Source organism: Strix aluco, chromosome 4 (assembly GCF_031877795.1).
Source record: "Strix aluco isolate bStrAlu1 chromosome 4, bStrAlu1.hap1, whole genome shotgun sequence".
Taxonomy (NCBI): domain Eukaryota; kingdom Metazoa; phylum Chordata; class Aves; order Strigiformes; family Strigidae; genus Strix; species Strix aluco.
Genome location: NC_133934.1, coordinates 88,926,767 through 88,952,422, shown reverse-complemented (window position 1 = coordinate 88,952,422; position 25,656 = coordinate 88,926,767). Strand labels below are relative to the sequence as shown.

The following is a 25,656-nucleotide window of genomic DNA, read 5'->3' as shown; positions in this document are numbered from 1 at the left end:
AGAGTTCTGTGCTCCAAAAGCAAGTGTTTGTGTTTTACCTAGCTCCCAGAAATGTATCATGTTGAAAATCCCTTATTATTTAACTGCACAACACGTGTGAGCCATATAGGACTAACGGTTGTTTAATTTTTAGAGCACCTTGGAAAGCTGGTATTCCTATTTAACAGGTGGAAAGTGGGCTGGGGGTCGGGAAGTGGTTTGTTTAGGTTACCCAGACCTGGTTCTGGGTCTGTGGTACTGGGCTCTTCTTTCCGTGAACCCCAAGTCCCTTTCTCCCTCAGGAAGCGCAGAGGGGGCTTGTTCTGTCTGGAAGCTTGCAGTTCCCATTAGGGGTAGTGCACCTGAGAGGAAGTGCCCGCAGTGCAGGGCAGTTGTAGCTTGTCTTTCCTTAGCTGTGTGTGGTCTTAAGGGAGCTGATGCAGTTACTCATGTCTTGCTGGTCACGCTGCAGAGCGGGCATGTGGGAATGAACAAGAGGTAGAGGTTGGCAGGCTCATTTACAAAGGGCTGTGAGTTTGCCAGCAGTGCCATGTGCTGTGGCAGAGATTAAAGTTTTAAAGCTGGTGTCTTTTGCAGAGTTAGACAAAATGAAGTTACGATGTAGATGGGGTGACTTGTGGCTGTGAAAGCAAAGATGATACATCTGATGTTTTATAGCATAGTGGGGGATCAGTAAGACACCATTAAATGCAAAAAACACTTAAATGCTTTTTTACATTTTTGGGGTGGGAGGAAATAGATAAATGTCTTGGCATGCTCTCCTTGCATCTTCATGATGGAAGATAAATTGCAGTTCCGTTTGCAGCTATTCTAAGTATAGCTAATTCTTGCCCTGCGAGATCTTGGTGCGCAGTCTTGTGCTACTGATGGGCTAGGAGTGCACATTCCTCTGTTGTGACATTGCCTATTTGTAGCCAGAACTTTAAAACTTGCACAGTTCTTGTAGCAATTCATTACTTTGCTTGGAGTAGTGCATCGACATCTGTCTACTTCATATCCAAAATCCCTCCTGCCCCAGAACCCGTGAAATAATATACTGTAGGGAAGTGTATGGTGTGTGCTTTTCTCCATGTCATAATGGGGAGAGAGCAGCTTGCAGGGGGGTGCTGCCAACTCTGAGAGGCAACATGGGAAGAGGGTTGCAGGAAGAAGAAAATCCTGGAAGCCTCTTGCATCTGGACAAGCAGAACATGCATGTCAATGGCTGGGAGCTGGCTAGTGCTGTGGTCTCAGCTGGTAGACAGACCATGGATGAATATGAATTCTTGTTTTCTGTTTCTTGTCCTAACTTTCAGTTTGATTTGATGACGCAGGTTTGCTGGAATTCCATGCAAATTCTCATTTGTCTTTTAGCTGTAACCAAACTGACTGATACTAACTGCTGTTGTTTCTTCTCTGCAGATTTCTGCTCCAGTCTCTGGAAGATCTGGACAACAGTTTAAGAAAACTCAACTCTCGCTTGTTTGTCGTGCGAGGGCAGCCAACAGATGTATTCCCAAGACTCTTTAAAGTAAGAGAATAATCTTCTGGAGCATAGTGAAGAAAAACTGATGTCCCTGTGCTATCCTTGTTTTCACTCACTAATGACTTGCTCGTTGTTGGAGATCCCCTTGGCTTCTCTTAACTATACCTAATTCTTCACTATAACAAACTCTACTCTTTAACTACCTCTAACTACTATCCATAAGGGTCAGCTTGGGAGCCAGATACATTCTTGAACTCAGACTTGCAGAGAAATTTAGTAGTAGGGTGTAACCTAGTACCGTGGTGTTTGAGCTACTGTTTTGGGATGGTGATCTTTGCCTTTGCTTCTGTAAGTCAGGTCTCACAGGATTCCTCTGTAACACGCTGACTCCTCTGTGTTGAGAGCTTCTTCCCTACTGGCCATTTCTCCCTGCAGCTTTTACTCGGGAAGACTGCTACATCCATAGACCTTTACAGACAACTGAAAAAGCGTATTGATCTGTATGTGAATTGCGAATAGGGCTTTGTGTTAAAATTTCAAAATTCAGAAGTTTATGTTAGGTGACCTTCCTTCTTCTGTTCAAGGCTGCAGTTCAGTCAGCTCAGCAGCAGAATACAGCTTGGGTCCAAGCTTCCTGCTGATGCACCGTTTAGGACGGTGGAATATGCAGTGACCTTGGTGGTGGGTGATGGATTAGTGGGATACATTTCTAAAGAGATATGTCAGTGCTGCAGATTGTGAGAGAGTCAGGGCTGGCAAGAGCATCTCCTTGAATATCAAGGTTTCTCAAGCAGTATCATTCTTCTCTGTCCTGCTCTAAGATTGTATTTCTCATTGTCTTTGAAGCTTTTTGACAGTATCTTTGCGAGAGTGACAAAGCTAAATGAAACAAAACATGGCTTACAGTATTCTTATGAATGGAGTTTGTCATGTGGACGGTACCTTACATATGGTTGACAGAACTACTGTTCCCAAAGCCTGCTATAGACCAGCTGCTGAGAGGGAGAGGTAGACTTGAACCTATACCCTCCTGCTGTAAATGGTTCTGATGTGTAATTTCTGGAGGAGGGAAGTACCAGGGAGGGGAATCAGACTATGCAGGTCAGAAGAGGCACCGATGCTTATTTTGGCTTCTGCATCTTAACATGACACAAACTATGTGCAGCTCTTAGCCTTTTCGGAGTCTGGGTTATTTTTATCTTTTGATTTGCAAGTAAGTTCTGGCTAGTAGTAGTTCATGTGATCCTTATTTTAGTTGAAGGTATTCACAGGATAATTAAAACTTTGTTGGAGAAAAATGCTCGCTTTAGTCAAAGAACAAAAAGTGGCTGGCAGAGTCTGAGGTTTGGAGAAGTGGTTGTGGAATCAGCCAGACCTGCTTTTTGCTGCAGTCTTTTCTTTTGCCTGGGCAGGTGCGTTGGTGAATATCTTAGATGTGCTGTAACAGAGCTGAAAAGAAGGTGGGGCGGGGGGGGGGGGGCGTTTATGCTATTATATGGTAAACATATGGTTTTCATGGGCATGCCGGCCTCTCCAGCGCTGCTGCATTGAACAGTGAATTAGCAGCTCATGACTGGCTGTCAGCTGTTGTGGAGAGGAAAGTTATGTCACATGTGGTAATGCACACTTCGACCTCATATCATTTCTGCTCTTGCTGCCAGTACCTGAGCTACGTTGTCGGTAACAGTCGCTGCAAAGGCACTATTATGCGTGGATACCGTGAGGAAAAGTGTACTTGTTAGCTCTGTGTTAACCTTTGCAGAGGTTTTTTGTCTCACTTTCCCTGAACAAACATCTGTAATTTTACCTCTTCTATCAAAGTGTGTAGTTTGTTCACTGTACTTTGCTTACATCCCTTCAGTGTGTTTTCTTTTCCCTACAGTTTTTCTTTGCTATAGGCTAGATGCTAAGAGACAAGTCCGTCATGATTTTTCTTTTGTGTATTTGCAGCAATTTACTGTCATACAGCTTACCGTCTTCTGGTTGGTTGTGCTCTGCTTCCTGTGCAGTACTGTAGCACATAGAGTGGTGGGCTTCTCAAAACTGTAAGAAATACCTGAATTTGAAGTTTTGTATTCTTACCTAAAATCTCTGTTAGCCTTAAATGGGTTTTTATTCCATTCCTTTCTTTCAAGGCAGTACTCTTTGTTCCTTCAAGACCTAAGTCATCTTTTCCAAGCCCGCCAGCCTTATACTGTAGTGTCTTATAAAAGAAAGAGAAGTTTAAAAGGAAGCTGTTGAATCACATAGGAGCAGGGCAGGGCCTGGAACGTGTCTGTCTGACCCCTGCTTCGTAGTCACAGAAGCTGTCATGTTCTTGTTTTGAAAAAGGAGTGGAGGACCTCTCTGAGATGTACATTCAGTGGTACATAACTGTTTTAGTTCTCTGTCCTTCCTAATATTAATTTTAGGATTGAATCTGAAAGTTTAGAAAAGAAGGGGACTTGTACAGTTGTTTTGTGCTTCTGAATTCCTTTCCATGCCTTTGGCATTATTTTTTAATGGTCTTTAGTGAACTGATCACATCTCTTCTTTGTGATTTGTTTCTGGTTCTCGTTCCGAGGTGGAAAAGACTGTCCTGTACATACAGAGGTGACTTAGACTGTCTCACTTGGAGAATGTGGTTCATATCTTAGTTGTGTGAGGGGTTTTTTAAGTGTCTCAATAGATTTCTGGCTGTGTTTGACTAAAGTGTTTGCTAAACAAATCTGTGGACTGCTGCTCTGCTTGATGTCTTGGGAGGGTCACTGTGGAAACCATTAAACCTCTTCTCATAGGATTCATTTTCTGAGGAAAACTAGGCCATAGTCTTTGAGAGCAAACTGTGCTCTGCAAAAGCCTGCAAGAGGCTGAATGCTATTTCATAAGGCCTATTCCATGTAATCTCTGAGGGATCTATTAAAGGTGTGAAGATACTGAATAGGTGCACAGCTCAACTAGGGTAAAATAACTCCCCAAAGGCAAGACTTTAATTTCAATCTGAATTGCAGTATCATACTCTACTGTGCTGACCAGAAAGGTTCACTTAGTTGCCATCTTTTGTCCTGCATTTCCCACTACTCTGTTTTTTGCTCTTGGGGTTCTATGTTGCTGCTCTTATGTGATGGCTTTAAAGAGACATGGGAAAAAATTTAGGGTATTGGTTTTACTTAATGTATTCTCCACATAAAAATATGGGGTTTTGAGCAGAACTTGTATTGAAAGAGGTCTCTGAAATGCTTTCTCTGCAAATGCTGGAACAAGATGGCAGGGTTGCTTTTGGACAGCATGTGCAACAAAACAAGGCATTGTTGGGTTTGGGGACTGAGCTGTAACCTAAGAACATTAATAGAGAAGAACTCAAACCTCCTTTTACATGTTCTAAACCTGCACGGCAGGTGCGGTGCTTGCTAGAGCTGATAAAATTGTTGATTCTTGGGTAATCTCAACTCCAGACTGCTGTTCCTCACAGGAACCCTCTCTGAGCTTCCAGGAGTTAACACCATCCTTGTTGATAATTGTGCCGGTTCGAAGGAGCCTTCTGTTTGACAGCTGTGTGTGGTGTGCTTCTTGCAGGAATGGGGAGTCACTCGCCTCACCTTCGAATACGACTCGGAGCCGTTTGGTAAGGAGAGAGATGCAGCTATCGTCAAACTGGCCAAGGAGGCTGGCGTGGAGGTGGTGATTGAGAACTCCCACACCCTCTATGACCTGGACAGGTATGGGGAGAGCAAGGGGAGAGATGCTGCCAGGGCTAGGCTGGGATTGTCGTGTCCGGGAAGACTTCAGTCTCCTTGATTACGTTGATCGCTATACGTTGATCGCTGTCATCTTGTGTGAGCCTAGAAGGTGTCAACAGGATTACTCTGCGCACTTACACTTTTGATTAGAGCACGTCAAAGTGCTGACAGTGACGTGAATGTACAGAAAGGTGTTGCCTCAAGCTTATTAAGCTCTGTACTTGACAGTCATTTAAGTTGCTCAGCTGTGTCCTATTGATTGCTCTCCTTGAGCATGTCCTCACTGCGTGGACTGCTTTTTTTGCTTCATTAAGATAGTTGAGCTGTTGTCTCAAGCAGGTTATGAAGGCAGGGCTTTTAACTGATGGAGGTGCCAGGACAGCTGGAAGAAGTAGAACAAGGTAGATTGGGGCAAACTTACCTTATTCTAAAACCTGAATGCCTTGTCTTTGTTGTGTATTTGGTATGGGGGAGCCTTGCTTTTATGTTGAGTTTTATATATTTACTTATATGTATGATCTCCATATATAGATATATATGATCCCCTTAAACAGTGGAGACAGTCTTTCAGCTAAGACTCTAAGGTATGCTTGACTTCAGCCATGCTTCAGTACTATTCTTACAGGTTGCTTGCTTTTTTTTTCTTTTTCCTTTTTTTTTGGATGATTTGTGCCAGTAATGCTGAATGTAGATTTTCTTCTGTAAATCTTTAACACCCATCATTTCCTGTAGGAAGGAGCTTTGCAGTTAGCACATGCTGTGTGGAAATGTTTATCTTTGGAGTGAGGGGGATTCTTCTTGAACCTGCCTCGTGAGCAGACACTGCTTTCTAATTCTTACATTACAAGAGACCATCAATGCTTATTACCTCCTCACCCCTTAAGTGTCAGCGCCCCTCACATCCTTCCTCATGTCATTTTTATCTTTGCCAATGTGGAGAGTTCAAGTGGAATCTGTTCTATATCTCTTTGAAGTTTTGCCACCTTTTTTCATACTTCTAGGTGTTTCTAGAGATGGAGAGCAGCAGTGAAAACTGTAGCTAGTGTTCAAAATATGAGTGACATGGATTTTTACAGTGCTATGTTTCCTGTCTTCTCCTAACAGTTGCTAGCATTCTTTTTGCTTTTTCTGAGTGCTGCTAAACACTAAACTGATGTCTCAGGGCTACCTTCCAGAATGGTCATAGCTATGTGAGAGACTGCTACTATATAAGTAAGTTTAAGATTGCATAGCCATGCATGTGAAGAAACAATATGACCAACACGGCATGTCATCTGATATTTTTGTCAGCTGGTCATGTGGTGTATAGGGAAATTTTTCAATTGCCTTTTATGTTTAGCCATCCCAAAAAGCTTATTGCGTCAGTAAACTTCATCATCATGCTCTTTTTTTGTCCCTTCCGAGATATTTTGTGAATAATGTTGAGCAACACAAGCCCTAGCTCAGGTCTGTGTAGGATTTCTTCTCCTGTTGGAAAAATAGATTGCTATTCTATCCTGTATCTCAAAAGAATTTTCTGTCTGCAGGGACCTTTTCCTTTATCCCAATTTATCGTGTTTTCTTTAAAAATTTTGAATGAGGGATCTCATCAGATGGCTTCTGAAATCCAGGTAGAGTTTATCAACTGAATCTCCCTTGCCCCAGGCTCAAATGTCACTAATAGATTTTGAGGCAGACTTCCCTTTACCAAGGCCAAATAAGCCTCCAGCATATTGCATATACCCATGCATTCACTGATTCCATTAGTATTTTCTACCCATCTGCCTAATGCACATACCAGACTCTATTCTGTCATCCCTCTGATGCCCTTGAAATGCTTTTTAAATCTGGAGTCGTATTTGCTTTTTTTACCTCATAGTATTTGGACAGTTTTAAGGCAAGTCTTACATGCAGCAGCTATTAGTTTAGGTATTTCTTGATGTCCTTGAGAACTCCTGGGTGAATGCTTGCTGGTCCTGGCAAGCTCTTGCTGTTCAAGCATAGCTTTGTTTTGTGGCATTTCTTCCTGACTTCCCAGTCTGTGACATCTCCTGACGCATTTCCTTAAAAAGATTCAGAGTTGTAATGTCCCTGAATACCTCCATAGTTAAAGCATGTACAAAAATAAATGCAGGGTTTTTTGCTGTGCTGTTACAGTGTCTGGTTTTTTTTATGACTTGATCACCTCTTGGCCCTATAAATGTCCTGGAGTGTCTGTAAAGGGATTTTTTTTTTTTTTACTACTTATGCTTTTTTTAAAAGGTTTCTCAACCTTTCATTTGGTTGGGAGGTTGCTTTTGTGATTTTTAATTTAATCTACCAAAGTTTGGGGTTTTGTTATCTTTATTTGGCCTTCATTTTTCTGAAGGATTTTGCCTTCTCTTATCTTTGCTGATGCTATTCTGTAAATGTTTTGACTCTTTGACTCTTGTGATCTTTCTGAAATCTTTTTTGATGGTTTGTGTGCAGTTGTTGATTTTTTTTTTCCCCACTCAGCTTGTTCTTTTTGCTTAGCACACTTCCTTATTTCTACACATTTGTCTTCTTGAAATAAAAGCCATTATGGTATTGTTGCTCCTGGAAGGATGTTAAATTGATGAATGCAAAGTCACGGTTAGAGCAGGCAAGTGATAGCTAACATTTTCGGCTATACCTTAGCACTGCCTAAGACCAAATCATGAATTGCCTTTCCTTGTGGGTTCTTGATTAATTGTTCCACAGAACAGTCATCTGTGGCAACTAGAAAATTGGTTTTTGGCAGGCAGCAGGGTGTGACAGCTACCCAGTCTGTGTGGAGGCAGTTGAAGTCTCCAGTTACTCTGACATTTCCTGGTTCTTGGCATCTCTGAGATTTCTCAGCAGGCGGTAATACAGTTCTAATATTGTATTTCTCCTGGAAGCCTCTCAGAGTACATCGCCCTCCAGTCATGTTATCCAGTCTTTTAATTCATGGTATGTATTGTTCCTCTGCTCACCAGGTTTTTCCTGCATAATTAGTAACCTGGTGGTAGCATCCTACTTCTCATCTTTCTTTAATCAAATTTCTGACAAGATTGTCAGGCCTCGTTTTAAACAATTTAGACTAATCTCTCACTTCTACATAAACGATTCCAGCAGTCCTTCTGTTGTCCCCTGCTGTGTATTCCCGGTACCACCTCCACCAGCTCCTTTTAAACATTTACAAAGAACCTGTTCAGTTAACTTGTGAATTTGACCAGTTTTACCCAGTAGGAAGATTACAATATGCTCCTTGTTGGCACTGCCAGCATAGCTGTGTGATTATCAGAGCATCTTTACCCTCCTCTCCCCCAAAACAAGGAGAGGACTACACAAAATCAGCATCAGTGCTGGAAAATACTCTGAAGAAAATCGAGGAATTCCCAGTCAAGGTTAGCAATGCTCAGATTGTAGAAGTCAGACAAAAAAGATAATCTCTTGGGTATCAGCTTAGCCTGCTCAAAGCCTTTACTTGACAGTTATTCTGTCCGACAACTTCCAGCTGACAGGTTGTTTTGTCCCTTCTCTGGATCTGCCTGCTTCCTCCTCCTTAGGATCTAAATCCTCTGTAGTCTGCTTGCTGACGGTCAGCATTGTGGTTTCCATAATCCCGGGCAGGCCTGGGTGATTCCAGGGGAGTGGTTTAGGTCAGAGAAGAACATTGTGAGCTTGTATGTTTGTAGCATGCGTTAGGAGCAGCTTTTCCTCAAATATTCCAGCCTAAAGCTGAAATGATAGTTAAATGCATTTTAATAGGAGCGCGTACTAAATTAAAGTAAGCACGCACCAGGGAAGCGTGCATGCCTTGGTGGTTCTGCAGTTCATAGTCACGCTACACCAAAAAAGTGGTTTATTTCTATCTAAGAAGGTTAAGTCAAACTTCTGCCTGCCAGATCTTGTTATTCTCATCTGTCTTGCATGGTGCTCTGGTGTCAGGTGTTTCCCCCCTGCGCTGATACTTAGCCTGTCATCAAGTCATTTCTTCATCTGTCATCTGCTCATGTGTGTGATTCTGCAGAAGTTGAATTGTTCATCCTTTGTCCAGCATCTGTTGTGTGGAATATCCGTTGGTTATCCCTCCATCTCCTCTTTGAATCTGTAGAAATACCCCTTATCTTCTGTAGGAGTAGCCCTACACAAGCTCTCTAGAGCGAGGATTTAGATCAGAGCAATTGCATAAGCTGGCGAGGCTAACTAACTAGTCTGCGTGAGTTGGTGGTGGGGTGCGTTGTTGAGCAGCCTGCTTGCCAAGTGCTGGCAGCCAGCTCTTCCTCGCGCGAGGAAGCAGGGGGAGTACATTCAGTCCCTTGCCAGAACCGGGCCCTGTCATTTGCAAGCGAGATGAGCTGTCAGGGTTTTGAGGCGAGCAGCTTTCCCTAGCCTGAGAGCCATCCCGCTGGGGCACTGCCATGGAGATGTGAGTCAGAAGCTGACACCTGTGAGGGTGTGCTTTTGAAGTCTGCAGACACTCTGCTGTCACAGGTGACTGACTGTAGGATACCTTATAATCCTAGCAGCCTCGGAACTGTGTTTGGTCAGGTTTTGGTTGCCTGCTTTCTTGAGGCAAAGTGTGACAGTGTGACTGACAGTCAAAAAGACCCTCATAACTTCTGGCATCAAGGTACTACTGTCAGATAGTGCTGGGCAGTGTATTGCTAGTCTGGTGCACGGCCATTTTTGTGTGTGCTCGCTAACACCAGACAGGTTAAGTTTTGTATGACAAATACAGTGATTCTGCTCTCCTCTGTTCCATTTCAAGAAAACTAGAAGAATAACTGCCACGTGTAGCCTGTGAGTTGCACTGGGGGAGATGGATGAAACAGGAGTATTAAATCCTGGGGAGGGACCTCCCTTCTTCTGTCACTGGGGAGAGTCCTGTGAGACTGTACTGCCTGGGTTAGAAGGATGGTAGGAGAAAGGAAAGGACTCCTGCTTGGGGGCCTTCCTGTACAAATCTTTATTCAGAAGGCTGAACAGCACTACGCTACCCAGTATGTATTGTATAATATCCAATATTGTACAATACCCAATATTTGATACTTCTTTTCATGGCAGTATTGTGAAAGGTTCAAATTTTGTTGCATAATGCCAGTGTCGGGTGCTGTGAAATGTGCCACTTATCTTAGTCCTATCTCTTACAGACTTGTGTCCCTGGAATTTAGGAGTTGTACTAGGTAACTTCACTTGTATTCACGTTCTTGAGGATGTCAAATACAGACACTGGCATCCACCTGCAAGTCACAGCGATTTGTTCCACGTAGCTGTCTGTTCACCGAAGCTGTAGCTGTGGGTCTGGGACCGGGTATAACAGTGTGGATCTCAGACTGAGCTGCGGCCTCAGCAGGTCTGTGGAAGAGGACTGTGAAAGAGCTCAAACAAATGAATTCATGACAGTCCTTGATTAGGACTAAACTGTGATACAGGAAAGCTTTGCTTGTGTTTTGCTTCATTTGTATCTCTGTTCCCCCAAGACTCCCTGTTTCCCTAGGCCTCTTTGTCCTTTTAGGTAACATTAAGACGCTTGTTAGGCTTCCTACATAGATCACTGATAACCAAGACTCAAGACCTTCAATGGACACTTAGACAATTCCTGGAATGTGCAAACTAAGATAGGAGGGACTCAAATAAAAGCATACAGAGACCCTGTAATGACGAGGATGATTTTTACTGATTTCAGAAGAAGATGACACATGGACTTTACTTCACAGCACATGCTCTAGAAAGAAGGTCAACTAGTGAACACCATGAGGAAGACTACTTACTTCTTCCCTCGACCACCAAAGACCCCCAATAAAACTTAAGACACATACTCAAAAGGGTGTCAACTTATGTAAACGAATTCTGAGAACTCATTATCATAAGACAACCCTTCCCAGGAAATCTAATGAATATATATGATTTTTATGTGTGTAAACTGATGTCCCTTAGTAACTCGGGAGAGCACTTATGGAATCCCCAGGGCAACCCCAGCTCTGCTAATTAAGAATACCTGCTTAACAGTAAAAAACTTTACTGTTGAGTCAATTTCTTTGTTTCAACTGAAAAAAGAGGCAGCCTTAAAGAAGTGGCTTCCCTGCCCCCATTGCAGGCACCTCAGGGAAAACATAGTGCAGCTTTGTCACGTTTTCTCTTCCAAGCTCTGAACTCTTCTGGAAACAAGTGAGCCTCTCTAGGGTGCTGTCACTGGAAACACTGATTTTCTGGGGATCTCTGATCAGTCTTGTTTGGAGACCCCAGTGCTCAGAGCAAGCCCCAGAGAAGGTTGTGGTGGGTAGCATTCATGAGAGTTTGTGATCTCTTGCCATCTTCTCGGGCGGTAGAGAGACAGCTGGCTGAAAAGTGCATGCGTGAGAACAGAGATGCCCTCTGGCACGAAGGTAAAGGACAGAGTGTGTTGCCTGTAAGGCTCCCCTCGCTGCCCTTGCTTGGAGGGGTGGCTGAGAGCGCCGTGCCCACACCGCCGTCACGTTTACAGCCTCGCACCGAAAATGTACAGCGCTCTGTGTGTGTCCCGCTTGCCCTCCCTCCCCTGTCCTGTTCATTAGTGTCATCTTCTCCCCACGTTTACAACTTAGAAGCAGAAAAACGGGAGGAAACTGTAGGAGGCTTCATTTTTAACCTCTGCCCCTGTGCTGCGCGGCGGGAAGGCTCCCCTCGCTCGGCCTCCAGCTGGGGGTCCCGCTCGGTGCCTGACCTCGGGGGCTGGGGTGCGGGGCCGGGCTCCGCCGCGGCGTGGGGAAGCTGAGTGGCTGTGGAGCACGCGTGAGGACGGGCCGGGCCGGCATGTCGCTCCTCCTCGCTACACGTGCGGCTTCGGGGGGAAGGGAAGGCACATGGCGTCCTCCGAAAGGCTCGGCTTTAAGCCCAGCCCTTGCATAAGCTGTTGACTGTAATGGGTGTGGAAGGCTGCTCTGCCGCAGCTCTTGTGTGAGCTGTGGGGTTGGCTGCCTTAACTTTATGTAATGCTGGCGATCCCTGTGCTGTCTGCTTTGCTGTTAACTCCTTCCTCTCCCTGCAGGCATCTTTCACCCTGGGGAAGCTTACCCTTGCCCAGGGGACTTCTCATAGCTCTCTGTCCCCGGAAAAATAAGACTGAGTGGCCCTAGCAGGCTGTGGATGCTTAGTGAAATAGAGGAGTGGGGAACTGTGGCTGCCTTTTCTATAGCATGATCTGACACAGGTGAATAGCACGAGACAGGTCTGCTTGTGACCGTATGGCATGGGGGAGGATGGTGATTTCTCTAATCACGGGAATGACGCAAACTGGGATTTGGCTCATCTGAGCTAGGCAGAGGAGGGGTCACTAAGAGGCTGAGACTTTTTGTGTCAGACGGGGAGGAAGTAAGGTCAGAATCAGGGTAGGATATCTCGAGGTATCAGGGATTAGCAATCTTGGGGAGACAGAAAGGGAGTAATCAGATTGATTTCATACAGGGGTCTGAGGAGGAGCTCTGGGAGAGAGATGTGATGCTAAGCCTGGTTCAGCTGGAGCTGTTTTGTTGTTTTTCCTGTGGAGATGAATTAGTATATGGGGTTTTGTTTTCTGGTGGTTTTTGGGGGGGTGGGTTTGTTTGGTTGGTTTTTAATATCCCTTTGAGGGATGCATCAAGTGGAAGCTAGATCTATAAGGATTTGTGTATCCAAAGTGAAAGGTTATCCTGAGCAGAAATAGCAGGATGCAGTTTGGCTATCATTTCCTTGTGTCTTCTGTGGTAGTGAGGCTGTATCGTTTTACCTTGCATATTTTGTCTCCAGAATAATTGAGCTGAATGGCCACAAACCACCCCTCACCTACAAGCGTTTCCAGGCCATCATTAGCCGTATGGAGCTCCCAAAGAAGCCAGTGAGCACTGTAATAAGCCAGCAAATGGAGACATGTAAAGTGGACATCCAGGAGAACCACGACGATGTGTACGGGGTCCCATCCCTGGAAGAGCTGGGTATGTGTCAAGGGTGAATGCAAGGGTTAACTGCCAGCTGGAACGGGATCTGTTTCTGATGGCTGACACGTGCCCAGGACAACTCCAGTGTTCTCATCTGACCTGGGCTGCCTCTAGCCCTAGTCCTAAACCTCGTGAGCACAGACCGATGTCCCTTGCGCTGCTGTGGATACACAGCAGCCCCTTTAGCACTGCTCTGAAATGCTCTGTAGCTGTCCTTATGTTCTCTGCTATACTGAGCATGTAACCACCGTATCAGTGTCTCATGTCCTCGCCATCTGCTTTCCTCCTACTGCCGTCTCTGACACGTTGTGTAACAGACCTGAAGAGGTAAACTAACAGTGTACCAGGCTGAGATCATTTCATTCAGTTATTGCCAAGCAGCACCAATTTGGGAGCTTAGCAAGATGAAAGATATTACAGAAACTTCCTTCACTCATCCTGCTATGCCTTTTGGTCCTGTATTTTTCTCGGAGAAGGAGAATGAATAGAGAGCTGAGGCAGGAGGAGTGCAAGGCCTACATCAGGGAAGTGAATCTAAATGCAAGGCAAGAAAGGATTAATGCAGAATACTGTCTGCATGTGTGTGACTGGAGGCTCCATACCAGCTTTATAGGCGTATCGCCTTGTACCTTAAGGCACAGTTTCAGCAGTCACATAAAAGTGGGGGACTTAACAGGAGTATCCTAAGGGTTGCAGTCCTGGGTAGATCTGCTTCCTTTAATTCCTGGCCTGATGTGAGACTGCCTGCAACCTTACACTGCTCTGCTTGCTGCCAGGGGAGGCTCCTCTGTCAGCCTCGAGCAGTGCAGGGAAACTGCATTATTGCTTCCCCTTTTGTACTGATTCTTCAGCACTAATCGAGTGCCTTCCCCAGCACCAGCTTTCAGCAGAATAGGAGCCTCACCAGGAGCAGCCAGGCTCTGTGGTGAGCTCCTGGTGTCGATGGCAAGGTATTTTGTAAGGCAGAGCTGTGGAGCAGATGTTCCTTTCCCAGCTGCTCTGGCCTTTGGAGGAGAGCCCTGTGGATAGTGCTGACACACAGAGAGAGTGCTGGCATGGGAGCAATGGGAAAAGTCCCCAGAAGGCTGCCTGAAGCATTGTAGGGAGAGCCCCTTGTAGTGCAGCATCACAAGCAGGCTCTCCCCGTGTTCCACATGATTTTCCTGCTGTAGGAGGACTAGAGCAGCAAGTAAGCCGTGTTAGGCAACCACAGTACATAGTGTCTTGCTGTTATTAGTGCGTAATCCCATCTGTACCCTTTTTCTAGGCGTGGCTTCAAATCTTACAAAGTTCTTCTCCTCAGGCTTTCCTACGGACGGTCTTGCCCCTGCAGTTTGGCAAGGAGGGGAGACAGAAGCTTTGGCACGACTGGATAAACACTTGGAAAGAAAGGTAACCCCTGTTATTTAGGTGGCAATTCCTGCAGGGTGTGGCTCCAAACGAAAAATGTTGAGCGTTGGCCGTTGCTCTGTTTTGCTGCTCTTCCTAGCAACGGTTGCAGCATTCACTTCTGGAAAGGGTGTTTGGTATTGTTGGAGTATGCCGGCGATCTTGGATCATGTGTGCAGTGAGGAACTCCTGGGCTTCCTCAGACCCAAAGAAGCAGAGATGTATATTAATTCTGCTGCTCTTTGAAGTGCATAGTCCCTTGTTTTTGCCCCTTGGTTTCCTTTAGAGGAGTGCAAACTTGGAAACTCTCCTGTAAGTTGCCCAGTCCCTGCTGCACATCATCTTGTTTTTTCTTTAGCTGAGGTATTGGTGCGAGTACACGGTCATAAAAGAATACCTTCCCCTTGTACCCCGCCCTGTTAATATGCTTTCTCACTGGCTGGCATTCCTTGAGCCCCTTGCTGAAATATCCACGCTTTTTCTATGGGGCGTATGTCCCTCGTTATAGTGCAGAAGGCAAACAATTTCGAAGTAAAGAATGGGGCAGTTGCAGAGCCATGACTCAATTTTAAACCATTTGTGTCTTTTTAATGCTGGGTGGCTTGGTGCAGTTGTAGAGTTCCATAATTTCCAACCATAAATTCTTGTCCTGAAGAGGGAATAAACTGTCAATGTAATACTCCACAAAAAGGTCTGGATTTACCCAAATTTTTTTGTTCAGTGTGTGAAATGAGATAGATGTATCTGGACACAAACAATGGTGTTAGCATATGTCCCTAGGAGCTCTCAGGGTCATTAGTGCTTGCATGCAAAGCATATTTAGTCCTTTCATTGGCCCAAATGACTGAGTGGTTTAAATCCTGGAGCAAAGGTTTTGCATTTCCTGAATGGAGTGTGGGGGTTGGGATTGCCCACTTGAGATCTCCCAGCAGTGGTTGGAAGTGAATAAAAGAGACTCTGATGTCAGACCTGAGTGGCCTTGCCACCTGCACCTTAGTAGTGTCCCACAAATTTGGAGTTTTTTGGCTCATTTCTCCTGAATATGTCTAGGCATGGGTTGCAAATTACGAAAGACCGAGGATGAACGCCAATTCATTGCTGGCCAGCCCTACAGGACTCAGTCCCTACCTGCGTTTTGGCTGCTTGTCCTGCCGCTTGTTTTACTATCGTCTCTGGGAGCTGTATAAGAAGGTAAGACAAAAGATTCATCTGGAGAGCAGGCTGATTCTGAGCATAGACAGCGTGGTGCTGGTTCCCAAACAGTGTGCTAGAACTGTTGCCTCCCTCCTATTCGACTGTTGGGCTAAGCTTGTTGCTCCTACAGAAGAGACTCTTGGGTGAGGAAAAGTGATTCTCCTGTATATAGTGGAGCAGACCTTAAATCTGCTGATACCCTGTTCTTCAGCCCAGACTCTTTTGTCATGAGCTGTGTAGAGCTTTTTGCTGTTAGTTTTGGGTTGTTCAAGTCTCTCGTCAGTGTACTGATTGAGCTAAAAGGAGTGGTCTGGCTTCACCCCCCCCTGGGGTTTCTGGTAAAGAATGGTCTGGAATTAAGCTCCTTCATGCCAGTTGTCAGTAACTGACTTGGGAATTGTGTATAAATGCATGGGTGGCCTACAGCTCAGCTTAATGAACCCAGTCCTCCCCTGCTTGTGAATACCCTTGTTCCCTCTTCCCCAGGTGAAGCGGAACAGCACACCTCCCCTCTCTCTGTACGGACAGCTTCTGTGGCGGGAGTTTTTCTACACAGCAGCCACAAACAACCCGAAGTTTGATCGTATGGAGGGGAACCCCATCTGCATCCAAATCCCCTGGGACAGGAACCCTGAAGCCTTGGCAAAGTGGGCAGAGGGCAAGACAGGCTTCCCTTGGATCGATGCGATCATGACCCAACTGAGACAGGAAGGGTGGATCCACCATCTGGCCAGGCACGCGGTGGCCTGCTTCCTGACCAGGGGCGACCTCTGGATCAGCTGGGAGTCAGGCGTCAGGGTGAGTCTGGCATTTCCAGAGGCTTGCAGGAGGCCATAAGGAAAACAAAGTCTCCCTGGCACTCGCTGCAAGGATGGGCACACAGGTATGGCTTTTGCTTCGCACATAAAAGTTGCGTGGAAGAGAGGATTTGCTAGGGGGTTCTTGGCCTGCCAACAGCCTGACTTCTTTCTGCCTTCTGCCATGGGGTTCTGACAGTATCAGGAGCCTTCAGCAGCTGTAACTAAATGTTAGTGGGACCCACTGGTAAATATGGACTGGGGTTTGGGGGGATTTAAAAATTTTTTTTAGAAAAGTTCTCTCAGTTCCTTTGTTTTCTTTGCAAGTTCAATGTCACTTTATAACCTTTTTCCTCATTGTATAATCCATCACCATGCTGGTCAGGGAACGTTCCATGACTGTGAAATCTGAGTCTAGAGTCTCTCAAGGAAAGAGGTAAAAGACCCTCCTCTTGGGCCATCTGAAGGGACAGACAGTTTGAACCTGTCCGGTGTACATATTGCCCTACACAGAAAGTGGAGGCAGGGGCATCTTGTCACAGAGCTGACAAAACAGAGCATAGCTGAAAGCACATCATAGGGTCAGATGCTCAAAGTGCAGCATCCGTGCATGGACATGAGCGAGTTACTGCTGAAACCTGTCCACCTCCCAGTGGCAGTTGCTCTGGGACCTTCAGAGGGGTTCTTCCTTCTGGCTTTGGTGCTTGCTCTTCTGTGCAGCATCCGCCTGCTTCCCACGGTTGGTGCTTTGCCCTTGTTAACGCCTCCCAGGTTAGGATCAATACCCAAGGCTTGCTGCAACACTAGGTAGTGGTTTAGTGTGTAGCTGCATGAGAGATAAGCCAGCACATTTATCAGCGTGAGCAGACAGTGCCTCCCTATGGGAAAGCATCAGGAAGTGAGATGTATTGACCAGCCAACTGGCTTCAGCCAGCAGATCGGCAATTTGCTGCTGCTCTGGTTCCTAAGAGCTGTTCGCACAGCTCAGCGCCTGCCATTTGAAATAGCAGCTTGGGTCCTCCTGCCCCAGAGTCTTGCCTGGTGAAGCTTTCACTGTCTTTTCCTCCAATTGCTGCAGGTATTTGATGAATTGTTGCTGGATGCAGATTTCAGCGTAAATGCAGGCAGCTGGATGTGGCTTTCATGCAGTGCGTTTTTCCAGCAGTTCTTTCACTGTTACTGCCCCGTGGGCTTCGGGCGTCGCACAGACCCCAGTGGTGACTATGTTAAGTAAGTGATGTGTCTGGAGCTTCTTTCTGGCTTGGTCTGTGAGCCTAAAGTCGTTCAGTAGCAGACAAGCGCATGGTGCTTTCTGTGCATTGTGAATGCTGCATTGCTTCACTTTAAGTGGTGTTTGTGAATCTTTTTACTTGTGTTGCAGGAGGTATCTGCCCAAACTAAAGGGTTTCCCCTCACGGTACATCTATGAACCATGGAATGCCCCAGAGTCTGTGCAGAAGGCAGCCAAGTGCATCATTGGGGTGGACTACCCCAAACCCATGGTGAACCATGCGGAGACCAGCCGACTGAACATCGAACGCATGAAGCAGATCTACCAGCAGCTGTCACGCTACAGGGGACTCTGTAAGTACCAACAATTGCAAAAGATTGTGTCTGTAATAGGAGATAAAATGGTAGGAGGGGGGTCATGATTTGAAATAGATAGCACTAGTCTCTCTGGCTGGTCCTTGCAAGAGGAAGCAGTCCCTGCCAAAGCTGCTCAATCCATTTCCAGGGAGAGCTCTGCTGAGCTCTTGGACAGCTAATGATTAGTTTTGAGAGCTGCAATGCCACAGCACCATCCATACACCACCAGTGGTCCATTCTTTGCTTTGGAAAAAAACCTAGGAAAAGCATCCTAAATAAATACGCTGCTGGATCACGGTGTCTGTGGCTGGCACGGCTGAGCGCAGCTCTGAACTCCTCCCACTTTGGGATAGGGATGTGCTGGTTGGTGATCACTAAGGTGTTTCCATATGAAAGGCTCCTCCTACCCCAGGTGGTTTTTTGTTTCTTAACTGTCTTGCCTTTCTCTAGGTTTACTGGCATCAGTCCCTTCATGTGTGGAAGATCTCAGTGGCCCTGTCACAGACTCAGCTTCAGGGCAGGGCTGCAGCACCAGTACAGGTGAGTTGGAGCTATTTGTGTGCTTCTGAGACAGTTTCGTGTCGACTTACAGGCAGGAGAGAGAGATCCTTTTCTAATAAGAGCTAGGAAAACATATCCCATTCACCTTCCTTTAGGCTTTCTTCAGAAGTCCCCAGTGAGCCTTCATTCCTAAAAGGGCTGAAGAACAGTTCATTGAAGTGAATCTTTTATTGCCCGTATAGGATCATATGCAACCACTTATGGGAGAAGCCCAGATCACTGTAGGGCTAATCAGGTATAATGAAGCTGTCCTCTGTCAGATGATACTTTTGTGTTTGTTCTGGGAGACTTAATTATTGTGCTTTTAACAAGGTTTATTCAAAAGTTTACAGGGAGGCTGTGGCCAGCATCTCTCTGTGCTTGTAGCACTGCATATTCTTCTTTGTTCCAGCTCTGTAGCAGGTTAGGTTAGGGTGTGCTTATGAGATCTAAAGGCAAGGAAAACGTTGCAGTGACTCCTCTTCCTCTACAGCGATGAGGCTGTCGCAAGCAGACCAGGCTTCTCCAAAGCGCAAACATGAGGGAGCAGAAGAGCTGTGCACTGAAGAACTGTACAAACGAGCCAAAGTGACGGGTCTCCCCACTCCAGAGATCCCTGGCAAGAGTTTATGATTGTGAGTAGTCCCTAGTGTCACCTGGCCTAAACAACCCTGTTCCGGCAGCTAGTGAGGCTCAATCTTATTTGCTCCCTGCCTTTTAATGAATAAAATGGCTTTGCTTGTGGAGGGAGGTGGCTCCTAACTGTAATTCCATAGTCCTGTCATTTGGCAGTGCTCTACCCTCTTGGTTGTTTGGCTTTTGCCTGACAAGCTGTTATCTCAGTTGTCCAGCAGAGAGCAGTACCCTGTTGCTAGAACAATCACAGAGTACAGTTGGTGGTGGCTTTGCTCGAGCGAGGCTGCTTCTCCTTCCACAGAGTGGGTTTGCAGCCAGATTTGCAGATGTGGTGAGGGTACAGGCTGGAGGAGGGGAGCAAGCAGGGTCCAGTCAGCTGCCTGAAAAGCTCTAGATCCCAGGAGGGAAGGAGCTGGTCGCATGTTCTGCCAACTTCTCAGTACGAGGGGGAGGTCAAGGCAAATTCTCTCTTCTGCTTTTTCCTACAGCCGGTGACAAGCACCTTACCAGTGAAGAGTGAGAGTGCTGATGAGGTGACCAGAGGAGGAGGGACTGCTGCCCCAGAGGGACTGGAACTTGTGATCCGCAACAGAAAATCTGGGATCTCATATAAATGTGTAATTCCAATAGCTGCCGCAAAAGGGCACTGTGTTACTTGTGCTTGGGAATATTTGGCTTTCTGGTCTCCAGAGCGCCAAATATGTCTCTTCTCAGCCATGCCCAAAATCTGTCCACATTTAAGGAGGCAGGAGCCTTCTATCAACTTGTTCACTCACAGGTGTATCTTCCTTTTCTGACAATGGCTCAGTGCATGTGACTTGATGCGTTGATGTAGGGAGCAGCATCTGCGCATCTAGAAATAGTGAATGTCCTTTCTCATCACTAGTACTAGACAGTGAGGTGTGCTGATTACTTCAAATTATAGTAGGGGTTGAGAAGGAAACTGCTACAATGTCAGGAGTACCCATCCTACAAGAGAACAGGAAAATCTCTATTTCTTCTGTTAGGCTAGACTGACAGGGATGTAAATGGTTTCTGAGTAAATCAAGGTGGTACTTGCGGGATGGAAACGAAATGGAGGACAACTGTAGCACATGAACGGAGAGATACAAACTGTCTGTACACTTGAAAGGCAGTTAATCCTCTCACTGCTGCAAGGTGAGCCATAGTGATGTTGCCTGGAACGGGCAGCTTCAGAGCAGTTTCACATCTGGAGGGGAGGGACTCTTGAGAGAAGGAGGAGTTTGTCAGAGAATAAGATCATGCCTTGATGTGAGTAAAGCAGTCTCCCAGAAGCTTGCTGGTCCAGATAATAAGGGAGCTACACCTGGGCCCTGCACTCTACAGCATTTCCTGCCCTGAGTGAGAGCTCTCTCAAACAGAGTGACCAGTGTCTGGTGTGTAGCCTTGTGGAGTGCCTCAACTTTAAAGTTGATGGGATAAATTAAAGGGGATGTATTATACATCATCTCCTTGAAGAGAGTTTTCCTCAGGCTCAGTCCGTTGTCTGTTCTGTGTGGATGTTTGCTCTTTCCTGTGTTGGCATCTGTGTTTCGAGTTTCTGCACAGTACTCCTGTACCTCATACCCTGCACACTGCTCCTTCTTGCCATTTGCATTCACGCTGGTGCTTTGTAGTCTAGCAGGACGATTGTGTAGCTTTCCTGGCTCTTAACAATACACTCCTTGGCCTGCTCCTGTTACATGTCATTTCAACACGGTGCTGGCAGAGCGCCTCCGCTCACCTTCCCACCTAAGAGGGCAAGGGAGGGTGGTACTGCAGAAGAGCCTTTCTTTTGGCTGTTTTCAAGAGGGATTAGATTGAGTCGCTAATCCCGTGCAATGGGCTGCTGTTGGCACTGTTTTCATCTGCTGTCCAAAACCTTTCATCCCTGCCTGGCACAGATAGTGTAGGGCTATATGTGAGCTTATGCAACTAACAGCTTTTGGGGAGCATAGGAGTTGTCTCCCACTCTGACTGGGATAATCGGATTCAGTTTGGAGGCCGTGTTTGAACCCAGAGCAGTGGGGCTGCGAATAGAAACTGACTCAAATGTATCTGGGAAGCCTGGAGTGGCTGGGTTGGGTCTGTGAGTTAATTTATTGAATAGCTGAATAACCTTTCCTTCCCACTCATCTCCCTGGGGCATTGACCCTAGTTTCCTTTTCCCAAGGGAATCCGCTGGGCAGACTGACCAAGTAAACGAGTTGCTTTTCCTGCCCTTACGTTCTTCTGAACTACTCTTCACAGAGCCTGCCTGGTGGATAACCCGGTAATCAACAGGTTTTGTCTCCTTCAGTCTGACCCAGACCTTACTCCCACTGTCTTGAGGGTAGAAAGGTATAAAGAAAAAGAGACCCTCCCCCCACCCCCATCTTCTGCTACAGAGAGAAGAAAGGGGAAAGAACATGCACTTTGTACACTTAGGTTACAGAAATTGTGACTTCTGTCATTTGGAGAGTTTCATGCTTAGGCAATGGTCTGTAAATACAACTCTTTTTTTTTTTTTTTTATAAATGTCTTTAACCCTCTCTTTGCTGTCATCCAAATTATTTTGTTTGGGAAGTGGCATTTTTGGGGCCAAAGGGAGGGGAGGCAAAATCTCCTAAGCGATCTCTTAGAAGGCTTTGTGGGTGAGGAGGAAATCACATTTGCAAGGTTTCTGTCTCTGATGTGGATGGTGGCACCTGGAAGAGCTGCCATTCAGGTAGTAGAACTAGGAAGGACACAGAGAAACACAAGGCCAACCAAAGATACCAGAAAAACTTCCTGCAAGAAATCTGTTAAGTAGGCTGGGATTAATCCACTCTGATACCTTTTCCCAGCTGAAATGATAAAGGTGTGTGAAACGATGTGACAAAGGAGTAGGGGATGATTGTTCACTGTTTTCTGTAATGTTTAGGATTGGATGTGTTCGATTAAACTACAAGATGACAGATTGAACAAGACTGCACCTTCCTTACATAGATGTTTTTGTGGCAAGCTCTTCCTAATTTGTGGGTGCTAAAAGTTTGACTGAATTCAAAAAGGATTGACTGGTTCTTGGGGAAAGAAAAATCCATCAATAACCATTAGTGAAGATACCATCTTTGTTTCAGGAAGAAGCAACAGATTGCTGGAGGCCGAGATAACGAAGGAAGCACTGTGAAATGGGTGCCAGTTTGGGGATTTCCACTTCTTGGGATAACAACCGTTTTCTGGGGCTAGGTGGCAATATCTGACCTGGTGCAGGCACCCCCGAAGCAGGCGTGGGGTGATCTCTTTGCAGGGGAAGAGGGAGCAGTTGGGGTTTGATGCTGGGAGAGCAGTGGCTTTCAGGATGTTCCCCAGGGTGGTGTGGAGACTCCTTTCAACTGCGAGGGGGGGCTTTGGGGCAGAGAAGTGCTGCAGAGTGATGAACAATGTGAACGTTGTTCAGCATGGGTCTCCTGTGAGTGACTGAGCCTTTTCTCTTGCAGTTTGTCAGCAAAGTCATGAACTGACACTAAATACACCATGGTTCAGCAATCTGGGAGCTAGCTGGGAGGCAGTTGGAGTAAACTTCTGCCTGTGCATTATGCCTTCCTCCTCGGTGCTCCTGTGTAGACCCAGTCACTGGAACCATTTTTTTAATCTTTGGAGAATTACATGAGGTACATCAGTTTTTTAGTAGCCAGCAAGGAAGTGCAAGTAGCCACGCAGTTTCTCATCACTGCAGGTTTGGCAGCAGGGCTGATCCAGAAAAGCCTTAGCCTCAGCTGGGTATGTTCAGGTAGCACTGGTCCGAACACCAGCTAAGCGATTACTTACAAACAATCCAGTAAAGCCAAGACTCAATTTTAAAATATTTTGCATTTATAAGCATTTAAAATTTAGAGTCTTAATTTGTTCGGCAAGTTTGAGATGCGAAAGGCAGGTTTTGAAGATGCAAATTAGAGCGTTTCAAAGAGGTGCTGGGATGAAAGGGCACGTCTGGTCTGCGAGGAGGGCGACGTGCGCAGTGCATCGGTTAACTGAGCGAGGGTGCGGCCAAGGTTCATGCTATTGCCGAGTTGTTCTCTTGTCTCCAGCAAGGACCTCGTGGGCTTGAGGAGGTAACACTTCAGTGCTTGAAGTGCCTGGTACGTGACAAAAACCTTTTGAAAATAGCAGCCTGTTGGCTTAGAAGATGAGGAGCCAGGATGACAGCAAACTCAGTCCAGCTTTCTCTACCCAGAGTGTAGTAATGTAAATTAAACCTGGAGAGGTGGAGTTTGAGGCTCCTCTGTGCTGGCCAGAGCATCTGTTCTCCCTGTCAAAGGAACAGCAGTGATGTGGCCAAGGGTGGAAACCGGCTAACCTCGGATTTCTGGCAGGGAGTGAGTGCCTGCTCCATGTGCTGGTGGTTGGGGAAATTCCCTTCCCCCATGCCTCTTCTGTCTGCAGAAAGGAGGAGCTGGAGGGGCTGGCTGAAAGGTTTGGAAGTAGAAAACACACCTGGATATGAAGAGAAGAGCCAGAGCGGTGGCCATTGGGGCGGAGGGGAAAGCAGTGAGAAGGACGGCTGATGGAGAGAGCGGTGCTAGTCTGGTATCACAACTGCATCTAGGGGCAGATCGGGAGCTTCAGCTGGGGGAGAGAAGCAGGAAAACCTCTCCACACATAACCTTTCCTCAGGTTTAACTTAAGGCTGAGAACAGTTGCTCTGAAGTGAACCTGATGGTCAGCTGGACAGTTTGAAAGAGACAAAGAAGACAGCAGATGCCTTGTGAGCAGAGACACTGCCTGGGACAGAAGTGTAGTCTCTGTTTTGCAGGAGATGTACGAGCCCTCTCCCAGAGGCCGTGGAGATCAGGAGATGGACATGACGAGCAGTAGCACAGCCAGGAAGGCCGAAGTGGGTCTCCTGCTAGGCCAGCCTGAGCCAGGCCTGGGATGAAAGGCTTGATGACCAGGCTGGGGGCAGCTCTGGGAGCTTGGCATCCCAGCAGAAGGTGAGATGTGCTGGTGGTCATGTGGCTGCAGGAGGAGGAGGCAGACTTACCCGCCCCCATCAGAGGCCAAATGACAGCCGTGCTCCAGACGAATCGTGTTTTGGGAGCTGGGGTTTATGCTTTGAGAGGGAGCTGTGTCCAAGCTCCCCCAGTCCCCGAATGGATGCTGGTGCATCTCGGGTCCTGCATGTAAGACAGTTCAGTCTGTGCATCCAAAGTGTGAAGAGGACACCTAGACCCCTTGGGAGGCTGCGCCGGGGTACCTGTGCAGGGTGACCCTGTGGGTGTGGGCTTGTTTCCACACTGGCCCGGGAGTAACATCTCTTTCAAGTTTGTCTGGCAGGAGACCAAGACTCCAAGAGAGAGCGGGGCTGTGTGCCTTGGAGGGCTCTGCCTGCTCTTCTCTGGAGGAGCAGCTGACGTCCTGGGTCTTAGCCAAGAACTAATATCATTGCCTCAATGACAGTCAGCTCCCTGGTTTGAGAAACACCAATGGCACCTGCTGTATCTTTAAAGTTTGCTAAAGCAGTGCCACCCACCCCATCCAGGACTGTCACAGCAACCGGGAGCAAGGTGGGCATCCGGGGAATACGAAAAGGTCTCCTGTTCAGGCACAGAAGTGGCCCTGAGACCTAAAAATACTGATGCTGTCCACTTCTGAGGACAGCACGACCTGCAGGGTTTTCTGAGATAGCCTGCAAAGCAGGGGGAGGAGAGGCAGGGGAGAGAAACCTGCTGCTCAGGCTGCTGGGGAAGGGCAGCAGCGAAGAGCACTCACCCAAGATGCTCCCTGCGATGTAGCTCTGCCTGTTGTGGGGAGAGAGACCTGCAACTCCGAGATGCCTTTTCCCCCCCGCCTTGTGCTTGTGGAACGTGTGTATAAACTATTTTTTTAATTTCCCTTGCTGTGCTTGTAGTCCTGGCAAGCTTCACCAGGGACAGGGTTTGCGCTGGGGCTGCCGGACCTGTTGCCAGCTGGGTTTTAGCTGCTGCTGCTGCCGCCTCCAGGCGTGTCCCCACCGCGGGGGGGCCCGGCCCCTCGCCCTGGCCCGCTCGGCCGGCCGGCCCCGCTCCCCTGGGCCTGGGGGAGACCCCGGCCCGCACCCCCGCACCGGGGGCTCTGGGGCTGCTGCCGCCACCTGCGGCACATCTGGCGGGGGGGCGCTTGTCCCCAGCTGCCGGCACAGCTGGGGGGCGCGGGGTGGGGGAGGGTGTCCGTCCAGCTGCGGGCAAATCTGCGTTTCCCGTGCGGCTGGCGACGGGGTGCGGGGTGTCGCCTCCAGCTGCGGCCACATCTGTACTGCAGCTGCGGCCGGGGGCCGCGGGAAGGAGCAGCGGGGCTGCGCCCCCCGCTTCCCTCCACCCCCCCACCACCCCCCTCCTCCCCGGCGGCAGGTATGTCCCTCCCCGCCGGCACCGCCAGCATCCCCCTCCCTCCATCCCTCCTTCCCTGCCTCC

At 47.3% G+C, this 25,656-nt stretch overlaps 1 protein-coding gene across 2 annotated transcripts in view; it reads left to right on the top strand.

Annotated features, from left to right (window-relative positions):
• Positions 1-21,777, top strand: part of CRY2 (cryptochrome circadian regulator 2) — a 28,271-nt gene extending 6,494 nt beyond the window's left edge. For both annotated transcript variants that reach the window (XM_074824111.1, XM_074824110.1), the window contains exons 2-12: positions 1,402-1,510; positions 5,021-5,163; positions 12,916-13,100; positions 14,407-14,495; positions 15,543-15,683; positions 16,173-16,484; positions 17,562-17,713; positions 17,865-18,067; positions 18,521-18,610; positions 19,104-19,245; positions 19,735-21,777. In XM_074824111.1, the coding sequence (XP_074680212.1) occupies positions 1,402-1,510; positions 5,021-5,163; positions 12,916-13,100; positions 14,407-14,495; positions 15,543-15,683; positions 16,173-16,484; positions 17,562-17,713; positions 17,865-18,067; positions 18,521-18,610; positions 19,104-19,243 (1,564 nt within the window). In that variant the 3' untranslated portion in view covers positions 19,244-19,245; positions 19,735-21,777. The remainder of the gene's footprint in view (positions 1-1,401; positions 1,511-5,020; positions 5,164-12,915; positions 13,101-14,406; positions 14,496-15,542; positions 15,684-16,172; positions 16,485-17,561; positions 17,714-17,864; positions 18,068-18,520; positions 18,611-19,103; positions 19,246-19,734) is intronic.
• The last annotated feature ends 3,879 nt before the right edge of the window (positions 21,778-25,656 follow it).